The sequence below is a fragment of the Salmo salar genome, chromosome 10 (assembly GCF_965601325.2).
Source record: "Salmo salar chromosome 10, fSalSal1, whole genome shotgun sequence".
Taxonomy (NCBI): Eukaryota; Metazoa; Chordata; class Actinopteri; order Salmoniformes; family Salmonidae; genus Salmo; species Salmo salar.
Window position 1 is genome coordinate 68,543,004 of NC_138300.1, and position 27,116 is coordinate 68,570,119.

The following is a 27,116-nucleotide window of genomic DNA, read 5'->3' on the forward strand; positions in this document are numbered from 1 at the left end:
GTCATGTCAGGATGAGCCTGCACGAAGGGTACCACATGAGGGAGGAGGATGTCTTCCCTGTAACGCACAGCGTTGAGATTGCCTGCAATGACAACAAGCTCAGTCCGATGATGCTGTGACACACCGCCCCAGACCATGACGGAACCTCCACCTCCAAATCGATCCCGCTCCAGAGTACAGGCTTCGGTGTAACGCTCATTCCTTTGACGATAATCGCGAATCCGACCATCACCCCTGGTGAGACAAAACCGTGACTCGTCAGTGAAGAGCACTTTTTGCCAGTCCTGTCTGGTCCTGCGACGGTGTGTTTGTGCCCATAGGCGACGTTGTTGCCGTTGATGTCTGGTGAGGACGTGCCTTACAACAGGCCTGGAAGCCCTCAGTCCAGCCTCTCTCAGCCTATTGCGGACAGTCAGAGCACTGATGGAGGGATTGTGCATTCCTGGTGTAAGTCAGGCAGTTGTTGTTGCCATCCTGTACCTGTCCCTCAGGTGTGATGTTCGGATGCACCAATCCTGTGCAGGTGTTGCTACACGTGGTCTGCCACTGCGAAGATGATCAAGCTGTCCGTCCTGTCTCCCTGTAGCGCTGTCTTAGGCGTCTCACAGTATGGACATTGCAATTTATTGCCCTGGCCACATCTGCAGTCCTCATGCCTCCTTGCAGCATGCCTAAGGCAAGTTAACGCAGATGAGCAGGGACCCTGGGCATCTTTCTTTTGGTGTTTTTTAGAGTCAGTAGAAAGGCCTCTTTAGTGTCCTAAGCTTTCATAACTGTGACCTTAATTGCCTACCGTCTGTAAGCTGTTAGTGTCTTAACGACTGTTCCACAGGTGCATGTTCATTAATTGTTTATGGTTCATTGAACAAGCATGGGAAACAGTGTTTAAACCCTTTACAATGAAGATCTGTGAAGTTATTTGGATTTTTATGAATTATGTTTGAAAGACGGGTCCTGAAAAAGGGACATTTTCTTTTTTTGCTAAGTTTATGTAATCAGCTAGCTAGCTATAAATATTGCCAGCCAGTAAATAAATGATTTAGCTAATAAAAGCAGAATCTAATTAATATTAATAAGCTAACTCCATCATGGTTAAGGCCAGCCATTTTTGTCATATGATAATAGTATTTGGTCATATGATAATGGCGGTAGTGAGAGAGAGAGCAACACCCATGTTTAGGCAGGGAGAGGACGAACAGGTCATCAATTGAGAATTTTTGTTAGAATTCTCTATCTGTTTAACCTCTTACATCTAGACGTTCCGCTAGCGGAACACCTGCTCCAATATCCAATGATGGGCGTGGCGCGAAATACAAACTCCTCTAAAATCCGAAAACGTCAATTTTTCAAACATATGACTATTTTACAGCATTTTAAAGACAAGACTCTCGTTAAGCTAACCACACTGTCCGATTTCAAAAAGGCTTTACAGCGAAAGCAAAACATTACATTATGTCAGCAGAGTACCCAGCCAGAAATAATCAGACACCCATTTTTCAAGCTAGCATATAATGTCACAAAAAACAAAACCACAGCTAAATGCAGCACTAACCTTTGATGATCTTCATCAGATGACAACCCTAGGGCATTATGTTATACAATGCATGCATGTTTTGTTCAATCAAGTTCATATTTATATCAAAAACCAGCTTTTTTACATTAGCATGTGACGTTCAGAACTAGCATACCCCCCCGCAAACATCCAGTGAATTTACTAAATTACTCACGATAAACGTTCACAAAAAAATAACTATTTTAAGAATTATAGATACAGAACTCCTCTATGCACTCGATATGTCCGATTTTAAAATAGCTTTTCGGTGTAAGCACATTTTGCAATATTCTCAGTAGATAGCCCAGCCATCACGGCTAGCCATTTAGACACCGACCAAGTTTAGCCCTGACCAAACTCCGATTTACTATTACAAAAGTTTGATTACCTTTGTTGTCTTCGTCAGAATGCACTCCCAGGACTGCTACTTCAATAACAAATGTTGGTTTGGTCCAAAATAATCCATCGTTATATCCAAATAGCGGCGTTTTGTTCGTGCGTTCTAGACACTATCCGAAGTGTAAATAAGGGTCACGAGCATGGCGCAATTCGTGACAAAAGATTTCTAAATATTCCATTACCGTACTTCGAAGCATGTCAACCGCTGTTTAAAATCAATTTTTATGCAATTTTACTCGTAAAAAAGCGATAATATTCCGACCGGGAATCTGCGTTTAGGTAAACAGAGGAAAGAAAACAAAGCATTCTGTCGACGCGGGCACGAGCCTGAGTCTCACAGTACTGTAACCAGCCGCTACCCAAACGCGCTACTTTGTTTCAACCAGAGCCTGCAAAGCCACGATTCAGCTTTTTGCCGCCTTCTGAGAGTCCATGGGAGCCGTAGGAAGTGTCACGTAACAGCAGAGATCCTCTGTAATGGATAGAGATGGCAAAGAAGGCCAAGAAATGGTCAGACAGGGTACTTCCTGTACAGAATCTTCTCAGGTTTTGGCCTGCCAAATGAGTTCTGTTATACTCAGACACCATTCAAACAGTTTTAGAAACTTTGGAGTGTTTTCTATCCAAAGCTAATAATTATATGCATATCCTAGTTTCTTGGCAGGAGTAATAATCAGATTAAATCGGGTACGTTTTTTATCCGGCTGTGAAAATACTGCCCCCTATCCATAACAGGTTAACTACTCACCTTTGCTGACTGTAGCCCAAGTGCTATAACAAAAAATGTATTTCCTACATTTGGATTTCATTTCGTTGTCATGGCAGGAGTCAGAGACAGGCAATAGAGAAAGCAAGAGAGAGAGAGCACCGCCCATGTTTAAGCAGGGGGAGGACTAACAGGTGAGAATTTGGAATTTGAGTTATAAAGCACAGCAATTTTCAACGTACATAGATTGGAACTATCGTCTCAACTCCCTATGTTTGCTGACTGTAGCCCAAGTGCTATAACAAATGTTGTTGCTTGCATTCTGATTTAATTTTGTTGTCATGGCAGGGGTCAGAGACAGGCAGTAGAGAGAGCAAAAGAGAGCGCACCACGTGCGTGGTCTGGTAGCAGGATTGTTTACCTGTGTGCATGGTCTTCTAAAAGTCACTGGGATTACTGGAGAAAAATGATCTACAGCAGACGAACAGACACACACACACTCCTTTATCTCCCCCTGTACTCTTCCCTCATGCTATCATCACATTCTATCTGTATCTATTTGCATCTCTCTCTCTTTCAATTCAATTTAAAGGTATTTTAGCATGGGAAACATGTTTACATTGCCAAAGCAAGTGAAATGGATAATAAACAGAAGTGAAATAAACAATCAGAAATGAACTGTAAACATTACACTCCAAAGGTTTCTGAAGAATAGAGACCTTTCTAATGTTATTTTAAGGCATATTGTTATATTATATTGTAACAATGTCCAAGTAGTTCAAGGACAAAAGGGAAAATTATGTTCACTGGTTGCCCTTTTCTTGCGGCAACAGGTCATACATCTTGCTGCTATGATTGCACACTGTGCTATTTCACATAATAGATATCTGACTTTATCAAAATTGGATTAGATTTTTCAAATGATTTGTTGGTCTGTGTAATCTGAGGAAAATATGTATCTCTAGTATGGTCATACATTTGGTTAGGAAGTGCAGCTAATTTTCAACATAATTTTGTGGGCAGTGTGCACATAGGCAGATCTGGCTCTCGAGAGATGACAGGCTATAGTGGCCTCTCAATAGCAAGGCTATGCTCACTGAGTCTTTCCCTAGTCAAAGCTTTCCTTAATTTATGGGTCAGTCACAGTGGTCAAGTATTCTGCCACTGTGTAATATCTGTTTAGGGCCAAATAGCATTCCAGTTTGCACAGTTTCCTTGGTTAATTATTTTCAATGTGTCAAGTAATTATCTTTTTGTTTTCTCATGATTTAGTTGGGTCTAATTGTGTTGCTGTCCTTGGGCTCTGTGGGGTTTGTTTGTGAACAGAGCCCCAGCATCAGCTTGCTGAGGGAACTCTTCTCTAAGTTTATCTCTCTGTAGGTAATTGCTTTGGTATGGCAGGTTTGTGAATTGCTTCCTTTTTGGTGGTTTTAGAATTTAACTTCTCTTTTCTGGATTTTGATAATTAGCGGGAATCGTCTTAATTCTGCTCTACATGCATTATTTGGTGTTCTACATTGTACACTGAGGATGTTTTTGCAGAGTACTGCATGCAGTCTCAATTTGATGTTTGTCCCATTTTGTGACGTTTTGGTTGGTGAGTGGACCCCAGACCTCACAACCATAAAGGGAAATGGATTCTATAACTGATTCAAGTATTTTTAGCCAGATCCTATTTGGAATGTTGCATTTTATGTTCCTTTTGATGGCGTGGAAGGCCCTTTTTGTCTTGTCTCTCAGTTCGTTCACAGCTTTGTGGAAGTTACCTGTGGTGCTGATGTTTAGGCCGAGATAGGTATAGTTTTTTGTGTGATCCAGGGCAACAGTGTCTAGATGGAATTTGTATTTGTGGTCCTGGCAACTGGACCTTTTTTGGAAAACCATTATTTTTGTCTTACTGAGATTCACTGTCAGGGCCCTGGTCTGACCGTGTCTGTGCAGAAGATCTTGGTGCTGTTGTAGTCTCTCCTCGGTTGGTGACAGAAGCACCAGATCATTAGCAAACAATTTGACTTCAGATTCTAGTAGGGTGAGGCCGGGTGTTGCAGACTGTTCTAGTGCCCTCGCTAATTTGTTGATATATATGTTGAAGAGGTTTAGGCTCGAGCTGCATCCCTGTTTTATCCCATGGCCCTGTGGAAATAAATCTGCAAGATTTTTGCCAATTTTAACTGCACACTTGTTATTTGTGTACGTTCATTTTATAATTTGTAGGTTTTTTCCCCCAACACCTCTTTCCATCAATTTGTATTCCAGACCTTCATGCCAAGTTGAGTCAAAAGCTTTTTTGAAATCAACAAAGCATGAGAAGACTTTGCTTTTATTTTGGTTTGTTTGTCAATTATGGTGTGCAGGGTGAATATGTGGTCTGTCGTATGGTAATATCTCTCTCTCTCTCCCTCCCTAACTCCCTCCTTCCATCCCTCACTCACAAACACATCAACAATATCACTACTTGCTCTATCTGGATTCTTGTATATTAATGTCTGTGTTTGCTGTTATATTTAAATATAGATGGGATTACAGAGCCAGTAGTAAATAATAGGAGTATATGCGGCACGTAGCTTAGTGGTTAGAGGGTTCGAAAAGCCGTAAAGGTGAAAAAATATTTTTGAAGTGCCCTTGAGAAAGGACACTTAACCCTAATTTGCTCCAGGGGCGCCGTACTACTATGGCTGACCTTGTAAAACAACACATTTAACTGCATGTATCCGGAGTATGTGACAATAAAACATCAATATAGGAGGAGTTGTATTGTTTTATTGCACTCTTTGATCGCGTGAAGCAGCAACAGTGATAGTAATGAGTGTTTTGAACACTGTCTCCCTCATCTTTAAAGATTTTGCAATCACACACACTCCTGCTGTGATGTTTTTCTGAGCAAAGCCCTGGAGACACACGAACACACACACCGTCTCCGTAGTGTATATTGACTGTGGATAATGAGCACCCGAACACCTGTGGTGTCATTCATGCATCTACACTCTGTGTATGAGACTGAGCGAGGCACAGCAGGCAACTCCAAGGTGGTCTCATTCACATTGTTGTCATTGTTAGTACTCTTAAACTTCATTAGCATTGTTGGCTAGCATTGATACTGTCATTCAGTTGTCTTATCATCCTCTAGTGACAGAGACAGAAAGAGGGAGAGAACATTTGATAAAGCTCCAGTGCATTCACATAGTGACAGAACAGGGAAAGTCTCTGTTGCTGTCACCGAGGGCTGACAGTTGAGAGGCAGCCAGGGGCCCCGATGGGGGCTGGGGGGTTTGAATAATTTAAGTTTGGGGTTGCAGCTATGGGTTAGCTTGGTAGGGGGGAGCTGAGGGTGGGGGATGGAAGTTCTGTGAGTGTGTGTAGGCAATTGATGGGCAGGTGATTAGGAAATAGGGGGTAGGGCGTCGGTGGGATTTTAAAAGGTTTGGGGGAAATTGGTAGTTGCTAACAGGTACAGGTTTGGGGGGGTTGAATAGAGGGTGGGGTGAAGGAAGAGGGCAGGAATCAATGACACTCTGGTTCTATACTGGTCTCACCCCCTTGACCTCTTCCATCTCTATTACATGGCTAGCAGGCGGAAGATTTTTTTTTTTTTAATGTTTTATTTCACCTTTATTAAACCAGGTAGGCCAGTTGAGAACAAGTTCTCATTTACAACTGCGACCTGGCCAAGATACAGCAAAGCAGTGCAACAAAAAACAACAACACAGAAAAATCTATATACAGTGTTCAAATGGAGTAAGAAGGTAAGGCAATAAATAGGCCATAGTAGCGAAGTAATTACAATTTAGCAAATGATCACTGGAATGATAGATGTGCAGATGATGATGTGCAAGTAGAAATACTGGTGTTCAAAAGAACAAAACAAATGTAAATAAAACAATATCGGGATGAGGTAGGTAGTTGGATGGGCTATTTACAGATGGGCTGTGTACAGCTGCAGTGATCGGTGAGCTGCTCAGATAGCTGATGCTTAAAGTTATGAGATATAAGTCTCCAACTTCAGTTATTTTTGCAATTCGTTCCAGTCAAGATACACAAGGATGTACACACAGACACACACACACAAGTGGTGTTCAGGGTCAGGAGATGTCATCCTGCTGAATGCTGGTCTTCAGGTCTGAGCCAGAGATACTCAAAAAGGAAAGAACAGACTCTCTCTCTCTCTCTCTCTCTCTCTCTTTTTCTCTCTCCCTGAACTCTCCTGGGTGCCTAAATCACTTGCTACATTTAGTAAATGCATATTTAGACTGGAAAGTTGGAGTTCCTCTTTCAAAACAGGATGTTATTTGGGACAGATTGGTTTCCCATCCAGCCCCCGTTATGTCCCAAATGGCACCTTATTCCCTAAATAGTGCACTACTTTTGACCAGAGTCCTATTGGTGCTATTTGGGACACAAGCCCTGTTTTACACATTTGGGACACAAGCCCTTCTTTCCATAACTGGTTCTTCCTGGAGCTTATATTTGGGGCAAAATAGAAGATATTACATTATAAGGGAGCTATATAATAACACGCGCTCCAAATTGCACCCTATCACTGAGCACTATGGGTCCTGGTCAAAATTACTGCACTAAATAGGGAATAGGGAATTCTCTCTCCATAGCCCCTTTCTGAAGGATACAGGTATTGATGGGGTGTGAATTGTTCTGTAACACCATTCTGTGTCTTCCATAGGCCCTTCCTGCTGCTGCCGCCCCTGATGGAGTGGATGCGAGTGGCCATTGTGCACGCTGAGCACCGCCGCAGCCTATTGGTGGACAGCGATGATGTCAGACAGACCGCCAGACAGCTCCTCCCAGGCCTGGACTGTGAACCCAGACAGCTTAAGTAAGAGAGAGTGCAAAAACACGTGTATATATACACACACCACACACACACACACACACACACACACACACACACACACACACACAGGTAAATACATAGCAGAGATGCAGGTAGCTCACTCTCAGACTTGTCCAAAAATGAGTGCTCTTTGAAACACACTCCTACATGCAGGGCTCGAATTGAGAGGGTGCATTGGGGTAGGCCATACCCCTTGTTAGAAAAAAGCCAAAAAGCGTACCATTTGTTAGCTTAAGATTTTTTTACATATCAAAAATCTCAGAAATCCCTAGCAGAGATGGAGAGGAGGGAGGGAGAAAAGGGGCAATTGTGGCAGCAGTAGCCGATCAACATACACCTTACTATGTCCCTAGTGGCACAGCGGTCTAAGGCACTGCATTGCAGCGCTAGAGGCGTCACTACAGACCCTGATTCATTCCCAGGCTGTGTCACAACCGGCCGTGATCGGGAGTCCCATAGGACGGCGCACAATTGCCCAGCGTCGTCCGGGTTAGGGAAGGGTTTGGCCAGGGGGGTAGGCGGTCATTGTAAATAAAGAATTTGTTCTTAACTGACTTGCCTAGTTAAATAAAGGTGAAATAATGTGTGTGTTACATAATGTGTGTTACACACGCACCGCACTCATAGCTTAGTTTGAGAAGAATATCATTGGTCAGGCAGTAAGAGCGCACAGCTCAAACAATTGGTTTTCATGTGGTGCAGCTCACAGACGAACAACAGTGGTAGGGTATTTAAATGTAACTCGTTCTGCATAATTCATAAAAAGAAATCAGTGATTTGTATTTCCTGCAACTTTCTGAGGAAGTAAGGCCTGTTTGTGTGTGCCCGTGTGTGTTCTGTAGCCAGTTAGCATGCCAAAACAGTCATTTCTAAGACATTCCCCAAAAAAACCTTCCCAATTCAATTTTTTTTTTTATTAAGATTTATAGCCTATCAAACGGGTGGTCATTTGTTTTTGCAAACTCTGCCATCATATGTACAATACTGTACATTGTACAGTACAGAAACAAAGCTAGCCAAGTAAATGGGCTCTTGCTGGTGTACAATTGAATTAAACGGCAGATACAGCAGATATTTTTCCAAGACCTCAAAAGTGGTTGCCTGATGTGGTTTAGAGTAGCACAAGATGATGCCCAGAGATTACCCATGATGTTGGAAAATAATTGAAGTCATTAAGTCATCATTTTAGTCAAAGTATGATATATACTGAACAAAAATATAAACGCAAAATGCAACAATTTCAAAGTTTTACTGAGTTAGAGTTTGTATAAGGAAATTTAAATAAATTCATTAGGCCTAATCTATGGATATCACATGACTGGGCAGGGTTGCAGCCATTGGTTGGCCTTACATTTATATTTTAGTAATTTAGCAGACGCTCTTATCCAGAGCGACTTATAGTAGTGAATGCATACATTTCATATATTTCATACATTTTTTTTCCCATACTGGTCCCCCGTGGGAATTGAACCCACAACCCTGGCGTTGCAAACACCATGCTCTACCAACTGAGCCACACGGGAGGGCATAGGCCCACCCACTGGGGAGCCAGGCCCAGCCAATCAGAATTAGTTTTTACCCACAAAAGGGCTTTATTACAGACAGAAATACTCCTCAGCACGGTGAAGAAGCTGGATGTGGAGGTCCTAGGCTGGCGTGGTTACACGTGGTCTGCAGTTGTGAGGCCGGTTGGACATACTGCCAAATTCTCTAAAATGATGTTGGAGGCAGCTTATGGTAGAGAAATGAACATTCAATTCTCTGGCAACAGCTCTGGTGGACATTCCTGCAGTCAGTATGCCTACTGCACGCTCTCTCAAAACTTGTGACATCTGTGACAAAACTGCACATTTTAAGGTGGCCTTTTATTGTCCCCAGTACAAGGTTCACCTGTGTAATGATCATGGCTTTTCATCAGCTTCTTCATATGCCACTCCTGTCAGGTCGATGGATTATCTTGGCATAGGAGAAATGCTCACTAACAGGGATGTAAACAAATTTGTAGACAACATTTGAGAGAAATCAGCTTTTTGTGCATATGGAACATTTCTGGGATATTTTATTTCAGCTCATAAAACATGGGATCAACACTTTACATGTTGCATTTATATTTTTGTTCAGTGTATTTGGGCTTGAAGTGGGGACTTCTGATTTATTTTTATGTCAATGCCTTGTGTTTCCCTTTGATATGACGTGCTAATACTTTGTGGTCTACATTTCTTTTCAGGGCTGGGTTTTCTTTGAATGTTATCACCCACCAGCATGTTTATTAATCAGAAACGCCTGTAAATATCTACCTCTTCGTGAGTCAAACAGCTTTTCGCCATAGCCTACACTTGGCCACCTGAGCCATAGAGCAAATTAAAATAGGGGGTGCAAACTTATGTTTTTGCAACTTCCATTTTTTATCAGAAAATTTACAGAATCCATTGGATAAGATGACAATTTTCACTTATTCTTATTCTTGAGCTAGTCATTATTGATATATATATATATATATATATATATATATATAAAAACAGGTTTTTCAACCACTCCACAAATTTCTTGTTGAAAAACTATAGTTTTGGCAAGTAGGTTAGGACATCTACTTTGTGCATGACACAAGTAATTTTTCCAGCAATTGTTTACAGACAGATTATTTCACTTATAATTCACTGTATCACAATTCCAGTGGGTCAGAAGTTTACATACACTAAGTTGACTGTGCCTTTAAATGGCTTTGAAAATTCCAGAAAATGATGTCATGGCTTTAGAAGCTTCTGATAGGCTAATTGACATCATTTGAGTCAATTGGAGGTGTACCTGTGGATGTATTTCAAGGCCTACCTTCAAACTCAGTGCCTCTTTGCTTGACATCATGGGAAAATCAAAAGATATCAGCCAAGACATCAGAAAAGAAATTGTAGACCTCCACAAGTCTGGTTCATCCATGGGAACAATTTCCAAATGCCTGAAGGTACCATGTTCATCTGTACATCTGTTCATTTTACAAACAATAGTACGCAAGTATAAACACCACGGGACCACTCAACCGTCATACCGCTCAGGAAGGAGACGCGTTCTGTCTCCTAGAGATGAACGTACTTTGGTTCTGGGATTTATTTGCACTTTTCACACAACAGCAAAGGACCTTGTGAAGATGCTGGAGGAAACAGGTACAAAAGTATCTATATCATTTCATTCTTTTCGGTCAAAGATAAGACTCTCCTTTATCTAACCACACTGTCCGATTTCAAAAAGGCTTTACAACGAAAGCAAAACATTAGATTATGTCAGCAGAGTACCAAGCCAGAAATAATCAGACACCCATTTTTCAAGCTAGCATATAATGTCACAAAAACCTAGAAGACAGCTAAATGCAACACTAACCTTTGATGATCTTCATCAGATGACAACCCTAGGACATTATGTTATACAATACATGCATGTTTTGTTCAATCAAGTTCATATTTATATCAAAAACCAGCTTTTTACATTAGCATGTGACGTTCAGAACTAGCATACCCCCCCGCAAACTTCCGGGGAATTCGCTAACATTTTACTAAATTACTCACGATAAACGTTCACAAAAAGCATAACAATTATTTTAAGAATTATAAATACAGACCTCCTCTATGCACTCGATATGTCCGATTTTAAAATAGCTTTTTGGTGAAAGCACATTTTGCAATATTCTAAGTACATAGCCCAGGCATCACGGGCTAGCTATTTAGACACCCGGCAAGTTTAGCACTCACCAATATCAGCTTTACTATTATAAAAGTTTCATTACCTTTTGTTGTCTTCGTCAGAATGCACTCCCAGGACTGCTACTTCAATAACAAATGTTGGTTTGGTCCAAAATAATCCATCGTTATATCCGAATAGCGGCGTTTTGTTTGTGCGTCCCAGACACTATCTGAAATGGTAAATCAGGGTCGCGCGCATGGCGCAATTCGTGACAAAAAAAATCTAAATATTCCATTACCGTACTTCGACGCATGTCAACCGCTGTTTAAAATCCATTTTTATGCCATTTTTCTCGTAAAAAAGCGATAATATTCCGACCGGGAATCTCCTTTTAGCTAAACAGAGGAAAGTAAACAAAGCTTTCGGTCGACGCGGGCACGAGCCTGAGTCTCACAGTACTGTAACCAGCCACTACCCAAACGCGCTACTTTTTTTCAGCCAGAGCCTGCAAAGCCACGATTCAGCTTTTTGCCGCCTTCTGAGACCCTATGGCAGCCGTAGGAAGTGTCACGGGACAGCTAAGGTCCTCACTCTTCAATAAACAGAGACAAGAAGAACGACACCTTGTCATACAGGCCACTTCCTGCCTGAAACTTTGTCAGGTTTTTGCCTGCCAAATGAGTTCTGTTATACTCACAGACACCATTCAAACAGTTTTAGAAACTTTAGGGTGTTTTCTATCCATGTGTAATAAGTATATGCATATTCTAGTTACTGGGTAGGAGTGGTAACCAGATTAAATCGGGTACGTTTTTTATCCAGCCGTGTCAATACTGCCCCCTATCCTAAACAGGTTAAACCCTTTACATTGAAGATCTGTAAAGTTATTTGGATTTTTATGAATTATCTTTGAAAGACAGGGTCCTGAAAAAGGGACGTTTCTATTTTTGCTGAGTTTATTTACATTGCATTCGGAAACTACTCAGACCCCTTTACTTTTTCCGCATTTTGTTACGTTACAGCCTTATTCTAAAATTGATATCATTACATTTTTTCATCATCAATCTACACACATTAACCCATAATTACAAAGCAAATTTATAACATATAAAAACATAACTTATTTACGTAAGTATTCCGACCCTTTGCTTTGTGACTCAAAATTGAGCTCAGGTGCATCCTGTTTCCATCGATCATCCTTGAGATGTTTCTACAACTTGATTGGAGTCCACCTTTGGTCAATTCAATTGATTGGACACGATTTGGAAATGCACACACCTGTCTATATAAGGCCCCACAATTGACAGTGCATGTCAGAGCAAAAACCAACCCATGAGTTGAAGGAATTGTCCATAGAGCTCTGAGACAGGATTGTGTTGGGGCACAGATCTGGAGAAAGGTACCCAAACATTTCTGCAGCATTGAAGGTCCCCAAGAACACAGGGGCCTCCATCATTCTTAAATGGAAGAAGTTTGGAACCGCCAAGTCTCTTCCTAGAGCTAGCCGCTCGGCCAAACTGAGCAATCAGGGGAGAAGGGCCTTGGTCAGGGAGGTGACCAAACCCGATGGTCACTCTGAGCTCCAGAGTTCCTCTGTGGAGATGGGAGAATCTTCCAGAAGGACAACCATTTCTGCGGCACTCCACCAATCAGGACTTTATGGTAGAGTGGAAAGACAGAAGACACTCATCAGTAAAAGGCACATGACAGCATGCTTGGAGTTTTCCCAAAGGCACCTAAAGGCCTTTCAGACCATGAGAAACAAGATTCTCTGGTCTGATGAAGCCAAACTTTGGCCTGAATGCCAAGCATCACGTCTGGAGGAAACCTGGCACCATCCCTACGGTGAAGCAAGGTGGTGGCAGCATCATTCTGTGGGGATGTTTTTCAGCGGCAGGGACTGGGAGACTAGTCAGGATCAAGGGAAAAGATTAACAGAGCAAAGTACAGAGTTCCTTTAAAGAAAAAATGCTTCCGAGCGCTCAGGACCTCAGATTGGGGCGAAGGTTCACCTGCCAACAGGACAATGACCCTAAGCACACAGCCAACACAACGCAGGAGTGGCTTCGGGACAAGTCTCTGAATGTCCTTGATTGGCCCAACCAGAGCCTGGACTTGAACCCAATTGAGCATCTCTGGAGAGCACCTGAAAATTGCTGTGCAGCAACTCTCCCCATCCAACCTGAAGGAGCTTGAGAGGATCTGTGCCAAGCTTGTAGCGTCATACCCAAGAAGATTGGAGGCTGTAATTGCTGCCAAAGGTGCTTCAATAAAATAGTATATACTGAATAAAGGGTCTGAATACTTATGTAAATGTGATATTTCAGTAAAAAAAATATATATTAATTAGCAAACATTTCTCAAAAACTATTTTTACTTTGTTATTATGGGGTAAGCAATTTAATCCATTTTACAATAAGGCTGTAACATAACGAAGTGTGGAAATAGTAAAGTGGTTAGAATACTTTCCGAGTTCGCTGTATATAAATATTACATTTGAATATTCAATTAAATTGAAATGTAATTCAGTTTCATATTATGAAATATGAATTCAATGATTCAATTTGTGTATTAAACATTTTAAAATATCACATTCAAATTCAATATCTTAATTCAAAATTATAAAATTCAAATACAATTTCTGTTGGCACAGAAATCGCTCCATATGCTCCCCCGTCGCCCCAAAACTGCTTTGATTGGTGCAGCTAAACTACAAGTGAAAATTCAAGGAACTTGTTTATCTGTTTGTGGTGCTGTTATTACATTTGTATTGTTGTTTCGTGTCCAATGACCTCACGGTGTTGTAACATGTCATTTGTACAGTGCATCATTTGTAAAGTAATTGTAGCCTATCATTTCACTTCCCCTGTGAAAACCATGAGCATGGGCTGACTTGGCTTTGCTATTCCGCCTCCGAAAACTGCCAGCGCATGTCTCTTTTGGGCTCCCGAGTGGCGCAGAGGTCTAAGGCACTTCATCTCAGTGCTAGAGGCGTCACTACAGACACCCTGGTTTGAATCCAGGCAGTATCACAACTGGCCATGATTGGGAGTCCCATCGGGTGGTGCATAATTCTCTCAGCGTCGTCCGGTTTTGCCGGTGTAGGCCGTCATAGTAAATAAAAATTTGATCTTAACTGACTTGCCTAGTTAAATAAAGGTTAATTTAAAAACATTTATGAAAGATGCTAAAACTTTGGACATATCAATAGATGGTGAAGTCAAAGATACTGGTTTCAAACTTTGGTGAAATATTTCGTAAATCCTGGTGTTGTTAAAAAAAGAAAAACAGCAGACAGTCATGTTACACTACATAGAATTGCAGGAAATTAGCTTCAAAATAACAAAAATATCCTAAGGCCCCCAAATTAAACGTTTGGTAGTGTATTTAATGTACAGTTGAAGTCGGAAGTTTACATACACCTTAGCCAAATATACACTGCTCAAAAAAATAAAGGGAACACTTAAACAACACAATGTAACTCCAAGTCAATCACACTTCTGTGAAATCAAACTGTCCACTTAGGAAGCAACACTGATTGACAATAAATTTCACATGCTGTTGTGCAAATGGAATAGACAACAGGTGGAAATTATAGGCAATTAGCAAGACACCCCCAATAAAGGAGTGGTTCTGCAGGTGGTGACCACAGACCACTTCTCAGTTCCTATGCTTCCTGGCTGATGTTTTGGTCACTTTTGAATGCTGGCGGTGCTTTCACTCTAGTGGTAGCATGAGACGGAGTCTACAACCCACACAAGTGGCTCAGGTAGTGCAGCTTATCCAGGATGGCACATCAATGCGAGCTGTGGCAAGAAGGTTTGCTGTGTCTGTCAGCGTAGTGTCCAGAGCATGGAGGCGCTACCAGGAGACAGGCCAGTACATCAGGAGACGTGGAGGAGGCCGTAGGAGTCCAACAACCCAGCAGCAGGACCGCTACCTCCGCCTTTGTGCAAGGAGGAGCAGGAGAAGCACTGCCAGAGCCCTGCAAAATGACCTCCAGCAGGCCACAAATGTGCATGTGTCTGCTCAAACGGTCAGAAACAGACTCCATGAGGGTGGTATGAGGGCCCGACGTCCACAGGTGGGGGTCGTGCTTACAGCCCAACACCGTGCAGGGCGTTTGGCATTTGCCAGAGAACACCAAGATTGGCAAATTCGCCACTGGCGCCCCGTTCGCTTCACAGATGAAAGCAGGTTCACACTGAGCACGTGACAGACGTGACAGAGTCTGGAGACGCCGTGGAGAACGTTCTGCTGCCTGCAACATCCTCCAGCATGACCGGTTTGGCGGTGGATCAGTCATGGTGTGGGGTGGCATTTCTTTGGGGGGCCGCACAGCCCTCCATGTGCTCGCCAGAGGTAGCCTGACTGCCATTAGGTACTGAGATGAGATCCTCAGACCCCTTGTGAGACCATATGCTGGTGCGGTTGGCCCTGGGTTCCTCCTAATGCAAGACAATGCTAGACCTCATGTGGCTGGAGTGTGTCAGCAGCTCCTGCAAGAGGAAGGCATTGATGCTATGGACTGGCCCACCCGTTCCCCAGACCTGAATCCAATTGAGCACATCTGGGACATCATGTCTCACTCCATCCACCAACGCTGCGTTGCACCACAGACTGTCCAGGAGTTGGCGGATGCTTTAGTCCAGGTCTGGGAGGAGATCCCTCAGGAGACCATCCGCCACCTCATCAGGAGCATGCCCAGGCGTTGTAGGGAGGTCATACAGGCACGTGGAGGCCACACACACTACTGAGCCTCATTTTGACTTGTTTTAAGGACATTACATCAAAGTTGGATCAGCCTGTAGTGTGGTTTTCCACTTTAATTTTGAGTGTGACTCCAAATCCAGACCTTATTTTGTTGTGAGCACATTCAAGTATGTAAATAAAAAAGTATTTAATTAGATTATTTCTTTCATTCAGATCTAGGATGTGTTGTTTAAGTGTTCCCTTTATTTTTTTGAGCAGTATATTTAAACTCAGTTTTTCATAATTCCTGACATTTATTCCTAGTAAAAATTCCCTGTTTTAGGTCAGTTAGGATCACCACTTTATTTTAAGAATAATAGTAGAGAGAATGATTTATTTCAGCTTTTATTTCTTTCATCACATTCCCAGTGGGTCAGAAGTTTACATACACTCAATTAGTATTTGGTAGCATTGCCTTTAAATTGTTTAACTTGGGTCAAACGTTTCAGGTAGCCTTCCACAAGCTTCCCACAATAAGGTGGGTGAATTTTGGCCCATTCCTCCTGACAGAGCTGGTGTAACTGAGTCAGGTTTGTAGGCCTCGTTGCTCAAACATGCTTTTTCAGTTCTGCCCACAAATTTTCCATAGGATTGAGGTCAGGGCCTTTTGATGGCCACTCCAATACCTTGACTTTGTTGTCCTTAAGCCATTTTGCCACATTGGAAGTATTCTTGGGGTCATTGTCCGTTTGGAAGACCCATTTGCGACTAAGCTTTAACTTCCTAACAGATGACTTGAGATGTTGCTTCAATATATCCACATAATTTTCCTTCCTCGTGATGCCATCTATTTTGTGAAGTGCACCAGTCCCTCCTGCAGCAAAGCACCCCCACAACATGATGCTGCCACCCCCCGTGCTTAACGGGTGGGATGGTGTTCTTCGGCTTACAAGCGACCCCTTTTTCCTCCAAACATAATGATGGTCATTTTGGCGAAACAATTATATTTTTGTTTTATCAGACCAGAGGACATTTCTCCTAAAAGTACGATCTTTGTCCCCATGTGCAGTTGCAATCCGTAGCCTGTTTTTTTATGGCGGTTTTGGAGCAGTGGCATCTTCCTTGCTGAGCGGCCTTTCAGATTATGTCGATATAGGACTCATTTTACTGTGGATATAGATACTTTTGTACCTGTTTCCTCCAGCATCTTTACAAGGTCCTTTGCTGTTGTTCTGGGATTGATTTGCCCTTTTCGCACCAAAGTATGTTAATCTCTAGAAGATAGAACGCGTCTCCTTCCTGAGCGTTATGACGGCTGCGTGGTCCCATGGTGTTTATATTTGCGTACTATTGTTTGTACAGATGAACGTGGTACCTTCAGGCGGTTGGAAATTGCTCCCAAGGATGAATCAGTCTTGTGGAGGTCTACAATTGTTTTCTGAGGTTTTGGCTGATTTCTTTTGATTTTCCCATGATGTCAAGCAAAGAGGCACTGAGTTTGAAGGTAGGCCTTGAAATACATCCACAGGTACACCTCCAATTGACTCAAATGATGTCAAATAGCCTATCAGAAGCTTCTAAAGCCATGACATAATTTTCTGGAATTTTCCAAGCTGTTTAAAGGCACAGTCAACTCAGTGTATGTAAACTTCTGACCCACTGGAATTGTGATACAGTGAATTATAAGTGAAATAAGCTGTCTGTAAGCAATTGTTGGAAAAATTACTTGTGTCATGCACAAAGTAGATGTCCTAACCGACTTGCCAAAACTGTAGTTTGTTAACAAGAAATTTGTGGAGTGGTTGAAAGACGAGTTTTAATATCTCCAACATTAGTGTATGTAAACTTCCGACTCAACTGTATCTCGATGAACAATAATTAAAATAAGCCCAAATGCAGGCTCCGGTAAACTTTTTTGACTTTCACCAACTAACATTTCTTGCATATCTATAGAACTTATTTGGTCTTTCACAATAGCTAGTGTAAGTTTTCTCATTCCTTACAATATGCTAAAATATAGAGTAATTAGTGTGCTTGTGTCAGCAAGAACACTACTGTTATTCTCCACACTTATTCTACTTTTCCACTTTATCCCAGTTTTTCCGTGGCAACTACTTGTTTTAATCTATGTCCTGGACAATGCAAGTCATTTTTTTTTTAAGTCTATTGAAATGCCCTTTGCCTCAAATTAAGTTGTCAAGTTTTGAATGTTCATTTCCTCCTGACCCTGTAATCTGATTGGTCGTGGCAGTAAACACTGATACTGCTAGCTGCACCATACATCTGATTTCGGATCAGTTTTGGCTTTTTGATCACAATGAATAAGATTACATAGACAAAGGGGACCTGATCCTACAGTAGATCAGCTGATGGAGGAAAGGCTTAAAGATATGTCTCTCACTTATATTTTGCTCCTGTCAAATTAGCTAGTTAAATCATCAACACATTACTTTATCAGTCATCAAAACTTAACTTCTGTCCCCTTTAAAAGGTCTCAGCCTAGTTATATTAACACCATATGTCTAGTCTAGACATCATCCTACTCAAAGAAACATTGTTAAGGTATTAAACTGCTCCACCCATTACATTATGTGGTTGATGAACACTGACTAACCTAACGCTAACCTTTTTCTCCTCCATTTGTCTCTCCCTTCCTCTCTTTCTGTTGTCCTTTTTCTTCATCTTCTTCTGTCTTTCCCCTTCCCGCTGTTTCTCCCCCAGGCCTGAGTGTTGTTTTAGTTCTTTCAGGCGTCTGGACTCCAAGGCGGCCACTGATAAGTTTCACTTGGACCTGGGCTTCCGCATGCTCAACTGTGGACGCACCGACCTGATTGGCCAGGCCATCGACTTGCTGGGGCCTGACGGGGTAAACAGCATGGATGACCAGGTATTGAGAGAGAGTGAGGGGTTGAGCAGGGTGTGTGTCAGGTGGGATCGGGGGGTGCTCTCTCTGTGTGTGTGTGTGTGTGTGTGTGTGTGTGTGTGTGTGTGTGTGTGTGTGTGTGTGTGTGTGTGTGTTTACAGTGCTGAAGGTAGGTGTGTGGATGTGCACATTTTGTGTGAACTCAACTGCTGAGTTGAGGTCTAACGTGCTGCAGTTGGTAGATCATATTCTAAAGCATTACATCTATCTATCTATCTATCTATCTATCTATCTATCTATCTATCTATCTATCTATCTATCTATCTATCTATCTATCTATCTATCTATCTATCTATCTATCTATCTATCTATCTATCTATCTATCTATCTATCTATCTATCTATCTATCTATCTATCTATCTATCTATCTATCTATCTATCTATCTAGGGTATGACCCCTCTAATGTATGCGTGCTCATCGGGAGATGAAGCTCTGGTGCAGATGTTGATTGATGCCGGAGCCAACCTAGATGTGGCGGTAAGGCTTTTTTCCTCTGCTCTGATTGGTTACTCTTGAGCAGGGTTTCTGTTAGCCGGTAAATGCCAGCTAAGTGTACCCGAACTTGGCAAAATTAGAAAAGATTGTATTGATTATCCCCGTTTCTCCGAGAGGGAATTCTTTCTCCAAAGCAGAGTAAAGACGGCCTCAAGATCATTCCTTCTTGAGGTCAACGAAACAAGGCTGTGTATCATGCGCAATTGTTGCATTTCAGTTGAGCTTATTGTGTAGCAATTGGAAACTAAACATCGTTGCCAACTATTCACGTCGAAGAGTTACAATTTTGCAATCACTAGGCAGCCAACTACCTATAGTAGGGAACAGAGTTGTTATCAATAAACCACGTATATCACACAAGACACGAGTGACGACCCAAATGATAGTTGGGGTCGTGACTTTTAACCTGCTACGTTAATTCTTCTAACCTGCTGTGTAAATTCTCCTAACCTTCTATGAAAAGTAAAATCAGATGTTAATTTGACAAGGGCCTGCCGTGACCGGCTGGCCCTGGTGTACCTCAGTAGACTATAAGACTAAATGCTCAATTCAATCCGTATCGCTGAAGGTCAATCTCGCTACAATGCAGCTCTTCAGCACTATATATTGAATTGAGCCCTACATGAAAAAATGTAAAATGTGCAGCTGTGAACAATGCATTACAGTAAACATCTATCATGACATTGATACCTAACTTCTTCTCCCTCTGCCTCTTCTGCCCAGGTGCCTGTCTGTTCTTCCAAGCAACCCTCTGTCCACCCGGACAGTCGCCACTGGGCGGCTCTTACCTTCGCTGTGCTGCACGGTCACATCTCTGTGGTGCAGGTAGGAATGACTGAAAAGACTATTGTTAATTGGCACACCTCATGTAGTTCCAGATGAAGAAAGGGAGAAAAAAAACAAAAAAACAAATTCACTTCAAAGGCCAGGATTCAATTCAATGCAGATTAGCAACCTGCACACAATGATATACTTTTAAAGACAATTTTGAATATACAATTTTCAATGTTCATGGAGATCATGTTCGCTCTAAACTCTACAGATATTGGCACAGGCAGAAATCACCTTTAAAGGTCAATCTCAGTACAAATCAAATCAAATGTATTTATATAGCCCTTTTTACATCAGCTGATATCTCAAAGTGCTGTAGAGACCCAGCCTAAAACCCCAAACAGCAAGCAATGCAGGTATAGAAGCACGGTGGCTAGGAAAAACTCCCTAGAAAGGCCAAAAACCTAGGAAGAAACCTAGAGAGGAACCAGGCTGTGAGGGGTGGCCAGTCCTCTTCTGGCTGTGCCGGGTGGAGATTATAACAGCACATGGCCAAGATGTTCAAATGTTCATAAATGACCAGCATATTCAAATAATAATAATCACAGGTTTTTAATTAAGCAATAAGGCCTAAGGGGGTGTGGTATATTGGCCATATACCACAAGCCCTAGAGGTGCCTTATTTCTATTATAAACGGGTTACAAACATCAATGAAACAGTAAACAAATGTTTTTGCGTCATACCCGTGGTATATTGTCTAATATACACATTTCAGCCAATCAGCACCCAAACTACCGCTTTATAATCTGCATTTTTTTGGCATCCCGGCCCTGTCTTTTTTCACAGAAACACCTATCATCATTTTGCCGTGGTTTGCTTCACCTTCTTCCACCTCAACAGACAGGGTGTATACTGTAGATTAGAATATGTTGTGCCTAACCCTTACCCTGTGTGTGTGTGGTGTGTGTGTGTTGGCAGCTCCTGTTGGATGCAGGGGCTAACGTGGAAGGGGCAGCCGTCCGAAACGGGCAGGAGAGCACAGCAGACACCCCTCTCCAGCTGGCATCTGCAGCAGGTGAGCACCACATGAGCATGGGCGGGCACAGCCACATGTCATACACACGTGCACACACACACTCACAAGCACGCACACACAAACCACAATATAGATCTCACGCAACACTCACAAATACACTCCTACACACAAGCATTCAAAAGTGTGTGATGGAAATGTATGTCAGACCTGAGAGGTATACTACGATGGAGGCTAGATCTGAAGTTTTCTAAAGCTAGCCAGCTTCAGTCAGCTTTACATTCCAGTTCAGGCTTCATCCATGTTACGAAGGTGGATATTGATCGTTCACCCGCCATTTACTCGAGCATGCTCAAGTTGGGCTTGTAACTGCGCGTTCATGTCACATTTGGCTAGTCCAACGCCGAACTCTTCATTGAGACGATGCTGAAACATCAATCCATTTGCGAGTCAGTGATACATTTTTATTTGTGTCGAAATCAAAATGAAAGACGTAACCTTACAAATTCAGTAGGCTATGGTGTGAAATAGGCTGTTAGACTGCCGTCTTAATTTTATTACGTATCGTTAATGCCATCTTTGTTGTGCTTTGGTGTGCTTATCAATGCACTGTCATGACTGTCCTGTGAGGATCACAATGGATCAGATCAGCTTGGCAATGGTTGACAATATCCAGACCTTTTCTCACCCACAGAAGAGGCGAGAGGGAACTTGGCTGGTTTGACAGTTCACACCCTGTTGTAAATTATAGGAGAAGGGGGGCTCGTTCTCCCCCTCCAGTAAAATCCACCAGAGGAATGCCTTTGTTAACAGGTTTTTCCCTCCGAAACTCTAACACAGTCAAAAGTGGATACTGGAACAATAATTCTAACTTAAGAATGTGGGGAAGGGGCAGTGGTGAGCTATAGAAAACTAATTTCATATTGTTTTTTATTTTGTGATGTCATAAAAAATTGTATGGACGAAATACTATAACTTGGAAAGTATATCCCCTTTATCTGTAAAGTTTTCATCTAATACGTTGTGCATATAATATGAAAAAGTATTAAAGTATTTTTGTTAAGCTATGAATGCGATTATAGGAGGTGTAAGAGATTCTATCTCCTATAAACTTTGCACAGTAAGTAGCTACACCATGGGTGAGGTCAGAAGAGCGTGTCAGATTGATGGAACCGTGCCCTTCAGCCAGAGAGCATAAAAGGATTGCCCACAGAGATTAACATTAGACCAGGAAAGATGGGGAGTTGCAGCCCACGTCTAAAGTGGTTTAAACTCTGAATCTCAGACCAGGAAATGTGAGGCGGGAGCTACATGTTTGAAATGGTTTGAACTTTGAACCACAACACGAGGTGAAGAAATAAACTCACCTTCCTTTAGACCAGAGAGATGGCGAGCTGCAGCTCATGTCCATCGTGGTCCAAGTCCTGAATACCAACACGAGGGGCAAAACTAACTCCCCTCTGACAATCACTGAGACAGCTGATTAGCTGTCTTGAGTCAAATATCTAGAAAAGCCAATCTATGTGAGACTATCCTACTACGCTCATCACCAATGGGAACCGTCGACATGGCTGGCTAGCTATCTTCCAGAGTGAACAACAGTAGAAGACAGGAAAGGGGAGACCACTTTCGGACAATCAAAACCATACAGCTTGCCGCTGAAAGGCCAACAACCTTCCTAAGGAGGGCTGGTTCCGACCGAACAAAGGCACTCACACGTAAATGCATTAATGATTTCTTATTCCAAACGGGCAGCGATTCGTGTGCAAATTATATGATTACTGTGAGAATAGTTCTGTATCGACAATAAGTGTATTTCTCTCTCTCTCTCTCTCTCTCTCTCTCTCTCTCTCTCTCCATGGCATTGTGTAGAAGCCACCATAGTGTAAAGGTTTGCTAGGGTCTCATGTATTAAGTATGTATGTTATCATGTTATTATTTAGTTAGCTAGTAAATAAATAAATTAAACCAATTTGTGTAGTACTGAATCATGAGTAAGGCTGGGTTTTTTGCAGATGCTGGAGGTTGACTGTTCAGAAGGATATGATATGATAAGAGGTTATGATTAATATGTTGACTGTTTTATGGATGTTATAGGTAAAAACCTTGTAGAGTTTAATTCGGGAGATGGTAACTCTTTAAACAACCTCTTCAGTGGTGCCCCAAATCCTAATGAGTAAATTGTTACATGATTAATTAAATTGGGTAACAATTAAAACATAGTTAGTGGATTAAATAAATAACAGTCATCAGATTAATGAAAGTAAAGTCACGACAGCACAAACACCTTTTTTCTCACTCCTATCGATAAAATAATTGTATTAAGTCATGCAAACGTTTTACTGTGCTGAAGTTTCAAATGCATTCTGTCATTTCTAAATGTGTAATGTGATAGGTATTTTAACATGACTATATTTAACACAAAAAACAACCACATTTGATTAATAAAATATTTTTATCTGCCATCTTCCTCAAATTACATTAAAAAGAAGGCGATGATGACACCATCTTTGCGAGAGGGAGGGAATCTGATTTCATTGGTCCTCAACTCACGGCTCCGACACTTCACTCGGGATAAATAGAGTAAGCCCTGAGTTACTCTGCCCCGGAGCAGATTAGTTCTGAATGATTCGTTTCCTTGCTAAAAGGTGAATCACTTTTAACGTTACTACTTATCCTGAGTTGAACTCAGTTGACAAAAGTTACCTTGCTAACTCCTCAAACCTCATTCGTAGAATAGGGCTCTGCTCAGTACAGTAACTCTGTACAGCAACAGAAGTTCACCTGGCTCTGACTTACTGAGGTCAGTTACTAGTGCGAGGGAGGAATATGAGGGAAGGAGTGTGAGATTGACTGAAGGAGGGATAGTGAGGAATGAATTCAGAGAATTAATAAGGGATGGAAGGAATTAGGTTGGGAGGGAATAAGTGTTTAGGAGTGAATGAACACTGTCTGTCGTTAGGTGTGTGTGTGTGTGGGGGGGGGGGTTGGTTGGTTGGGTGTTTAGAAGCCTCTGGGCAACACAGTCCTGTGTTATATATCTGAGAAGCCACACAGATATCTGAGAAGCTGCAGAGAGGGACACACACACACACAATCCACACACAGCTTGTGACAGTCTGTAGGCTCCCAACAAGTATGTGCGTGAGTGTTTATGTTTGTGTATATACACGAGCAAGTCTGTAAGTCATATATTGTAAGTGTGATATTTTATCATCCTTGATTCTAATTCAAAAGTGTTTCACTGTGTTTGTCAGATCAGAGTTGCACAAATCCATTTTGCGCTATTAACCCTTTGATTTCCTTGTCTCCAGGGAACTATGAGATGGTGAGCCTGCTCCTCACCAGGGGGGCAGACCCTCTGTCCAAGACCCATGATGGCAACGCTTTGACATCATCACTCTATGAGGACATGAACTGCTTCAGTCACGCCGCAGCGCACGGACACAGGTACGAGGAGGACCGTCTGAAGAACCCTTATCACACTATTGTACCAACCCAACCAAACTATGCTGGCTCAGATATGTTCTTTTCACAGCAACTATAGTGAATGCGTAACCAGGCCAGCTCAGTACTGCTTTACAGCTTGGTTTGGCTCAGTAGTGTAAAAAGTCATTGTTTCAATAAGTGAAAGCAACACTATGGAATTGGAATTCCCTATAATGTGTTGTCATTCTAAGTAAGGGTAGGAAAGAAACACTTGAGAGTAGTCAGATGTAGCCTATGTTAACCGTACTAGCCCTGTTATTTGTCATATACTTGACTTAATACCCCTGGCATGGAAGGGTGTGTGTGTGTTTAAGGGGGTGTTGGGGTGGGATCAGGGGCTTCATTCCATTCATAGCCCATCTGTCAGAAACCAACTGTTGAAGAGTGTAGAGCGCTCCACCTGTTCAGTGTGTGTGTGTGTTAGGGGATCAGGATGTAGACTCAACGTGTGGATGCCAGTATAATTGTGACCGATTATTTAATTTAAGAGAAGCTATACCTTTACATTTCATGGAACTTTGAGTGGAAATTGTGGCTATGTGTAGCGGACTCCATCAATGTAGCTATATGTGCATGATAGCTTTTGCCCAAGTAAACCTTAAACAACCTCCACTGATTCACTCTCTCTTTCTCTCTCCCTCGCCCTCCCTATCATCTACTCCCCCTGCTGCCCTCCCTCCGTCCCTCTCTCCCTTTCTCGTTCTCCCTCCCTCCCCCTCTCTCTCTCTCCAACAGGAACGTGTTGCGCAAACTGCTCACCAAGCCCCAGCAGGTCAAAGAGGACGTCCTCTCCCTCGAAGAGATGCTAGCTGAAGGGGTGGAAGGGGAGGACGCCTGCTCTCTCCCCAGCCTACCTCCTCCATCCCCTGGGTGCCCGTCTGAGGGGGGCATCCCGCGGCTGTGCAAGGCCAGGATGAAGGCCCTTCAGGAGGCTAGTTACTACAGCGCCGAGCACGGCTACCTGGATGTCACCATGGAGCTACGGGCACTGGGTAAGTGGAGAATGGGACCAGAGATAGAAAATGTGTAAAACGCCTCAATATGGTGACATAAAAGAGGCTGTGTTAAGCATCAATTCATCATCAATCCAAATAGTCACATTATGGATGGAAATCTCATAACCCTCTATAAAACTGAACCATTACAGATTCCGCTATATACATTTTAAGGTCATTTTTGATTGAGCCGACATAACAAACGTTTACCATATCCGCTAAAGTGGGAACATTGCCTTTAAATTTTAATCACGCTGTAAAGCTGAATTTCCACAATGCGGATTGAATAGAGCCCTTAGATACTCGACAAATGAATATACTGTACATGATAAAGACTATGAGGCACACAACCTATTAGGATCCTATCACCTTTTAATAGTGAGGATTTTCTGATTCGCATTGGATCTTCTTCAAGTCAGACAGGACCATAGTGTGCTGGCTGGCATTTTTGTTCTTTTTACAAGATGGATAGAACATGCAGTGCCAGTCAAAAGTTTGGACACACCTACTCATTCAAGGGTTTTTCTTTATTTTTACTATTTTGTAATAGTGAAGACATCAAAACTATGAAATAACACATATGGAATCATATAGTAACCAAAAAAGTGTTAACCTGTTGGGGCTAGGGGGCAGTATCTGCACGGCCGGATAAAAAACGTACCCGATTTAATCTGGTTACTACTCCTGCCCAGTAACTAGAATATGCATATAATTATTGGCTTTGGATAGAAAGCACCCTAAAGTTTCTAAAACTGTTTGAATGGTGTCTGTGAGTATAACAGAACTCATTTGGCAGGCCAAAACCTGAGAAGATTCCTTACAGGAAGTGGCCTGTCTGACCATTTCTTGCCCTCCTTGATCATCTCTGGCATGACGTGACACTTCCTACGGCTCCCATGGGCTCTCAGAAGGCGGGAAAAAGCTGAACGATGTAATTCCATCCCCAGGCTGAAACACATTAGCGCGTTTGGCAAGTGCTCTATCAGAGGGCCATTAGACTGAGGCTCGTGCATGAGGGGATAGCATGCTTTTACTTTCACTCTCTTTGTAATAAAAAAAAAAACGATTTCCCGGTCGGAATATTATCGCTTTTTTACGAGAAAAATGGCATAAAAATAGATTTTAAACAGCGGTTGACATGCTTCGAAGTACGGTAATGGAATATTTAGAAATTTTTTGTCACGAAATGCGCCATGCTCGTCACCCTTATTTACCCTTTCGGATAGTGTCTTGAACGCACGAACAAAACGCCGCTGTTTGGATATAACAATGGATTATTTGGGACCAAACCAACATTTGTTATTGAAGTAGAAGTCCTGGGAGTGCATTCTGACGAAGAACACCAAAGGTAATAACATTTTTCTTATAGTAAATCTGACTTTGGTGAGTGCTAAACTTGCTGGGTGTCTAACTAGCTAGCCCTGTGATGTCGGGCTATCTACTGAGAATATTGCAAAATGTGCTTTCACCGAAAAGCTATTTTAAAATCGGACATAGCGAGTGCATAGAGGAGTTCTGTATCTATAATTCTTAAAATAATT

General features: G+C 42.2%; 1 protein-coding gene across 2 annotated transcripts in view; it reads left to right on the forward strand.

The window, feature by feature from the left end:
* The window catches only part of abtb2b (ankyrin repeat and BTB domain containing 2b), a 177,431-nt gene that overhangs the window by 141,056 nt on the left and 9,259 nt on the right, over positions 1-27,116 (forward strand). For both annotated transcript variants that reach the window (XM_014123879.3, XM_014123880.3), the window contains 7 exons: positions 7,333-7,485; positions 18,589-18,754; positions 19,179-19,268; positions 20,010-20,111; positions 21,037-21,133; positions 24,406-24,541; positions 25,316-25,572. In XM_014123879.3, the coding sequence (XP_013979354.2) occupies positions 7,333-7,485; positions 18,589-18,754; positions 19,179-19,268; positions 20,010-20,111; positions 21,037-21,133; positions 24,406-24,541; positions 25,316-25,572 (1,001 nt within the window). The remainder of the gene's footprint in view (positions 1-7,332; positions 7,486-18,588; positions 18,755-19,178; positions 19,269-20,009; positions 20,112-21,036; positions 21,134-24,405; positions 24,542-25,315; positions 25,573-27,116) is intronic.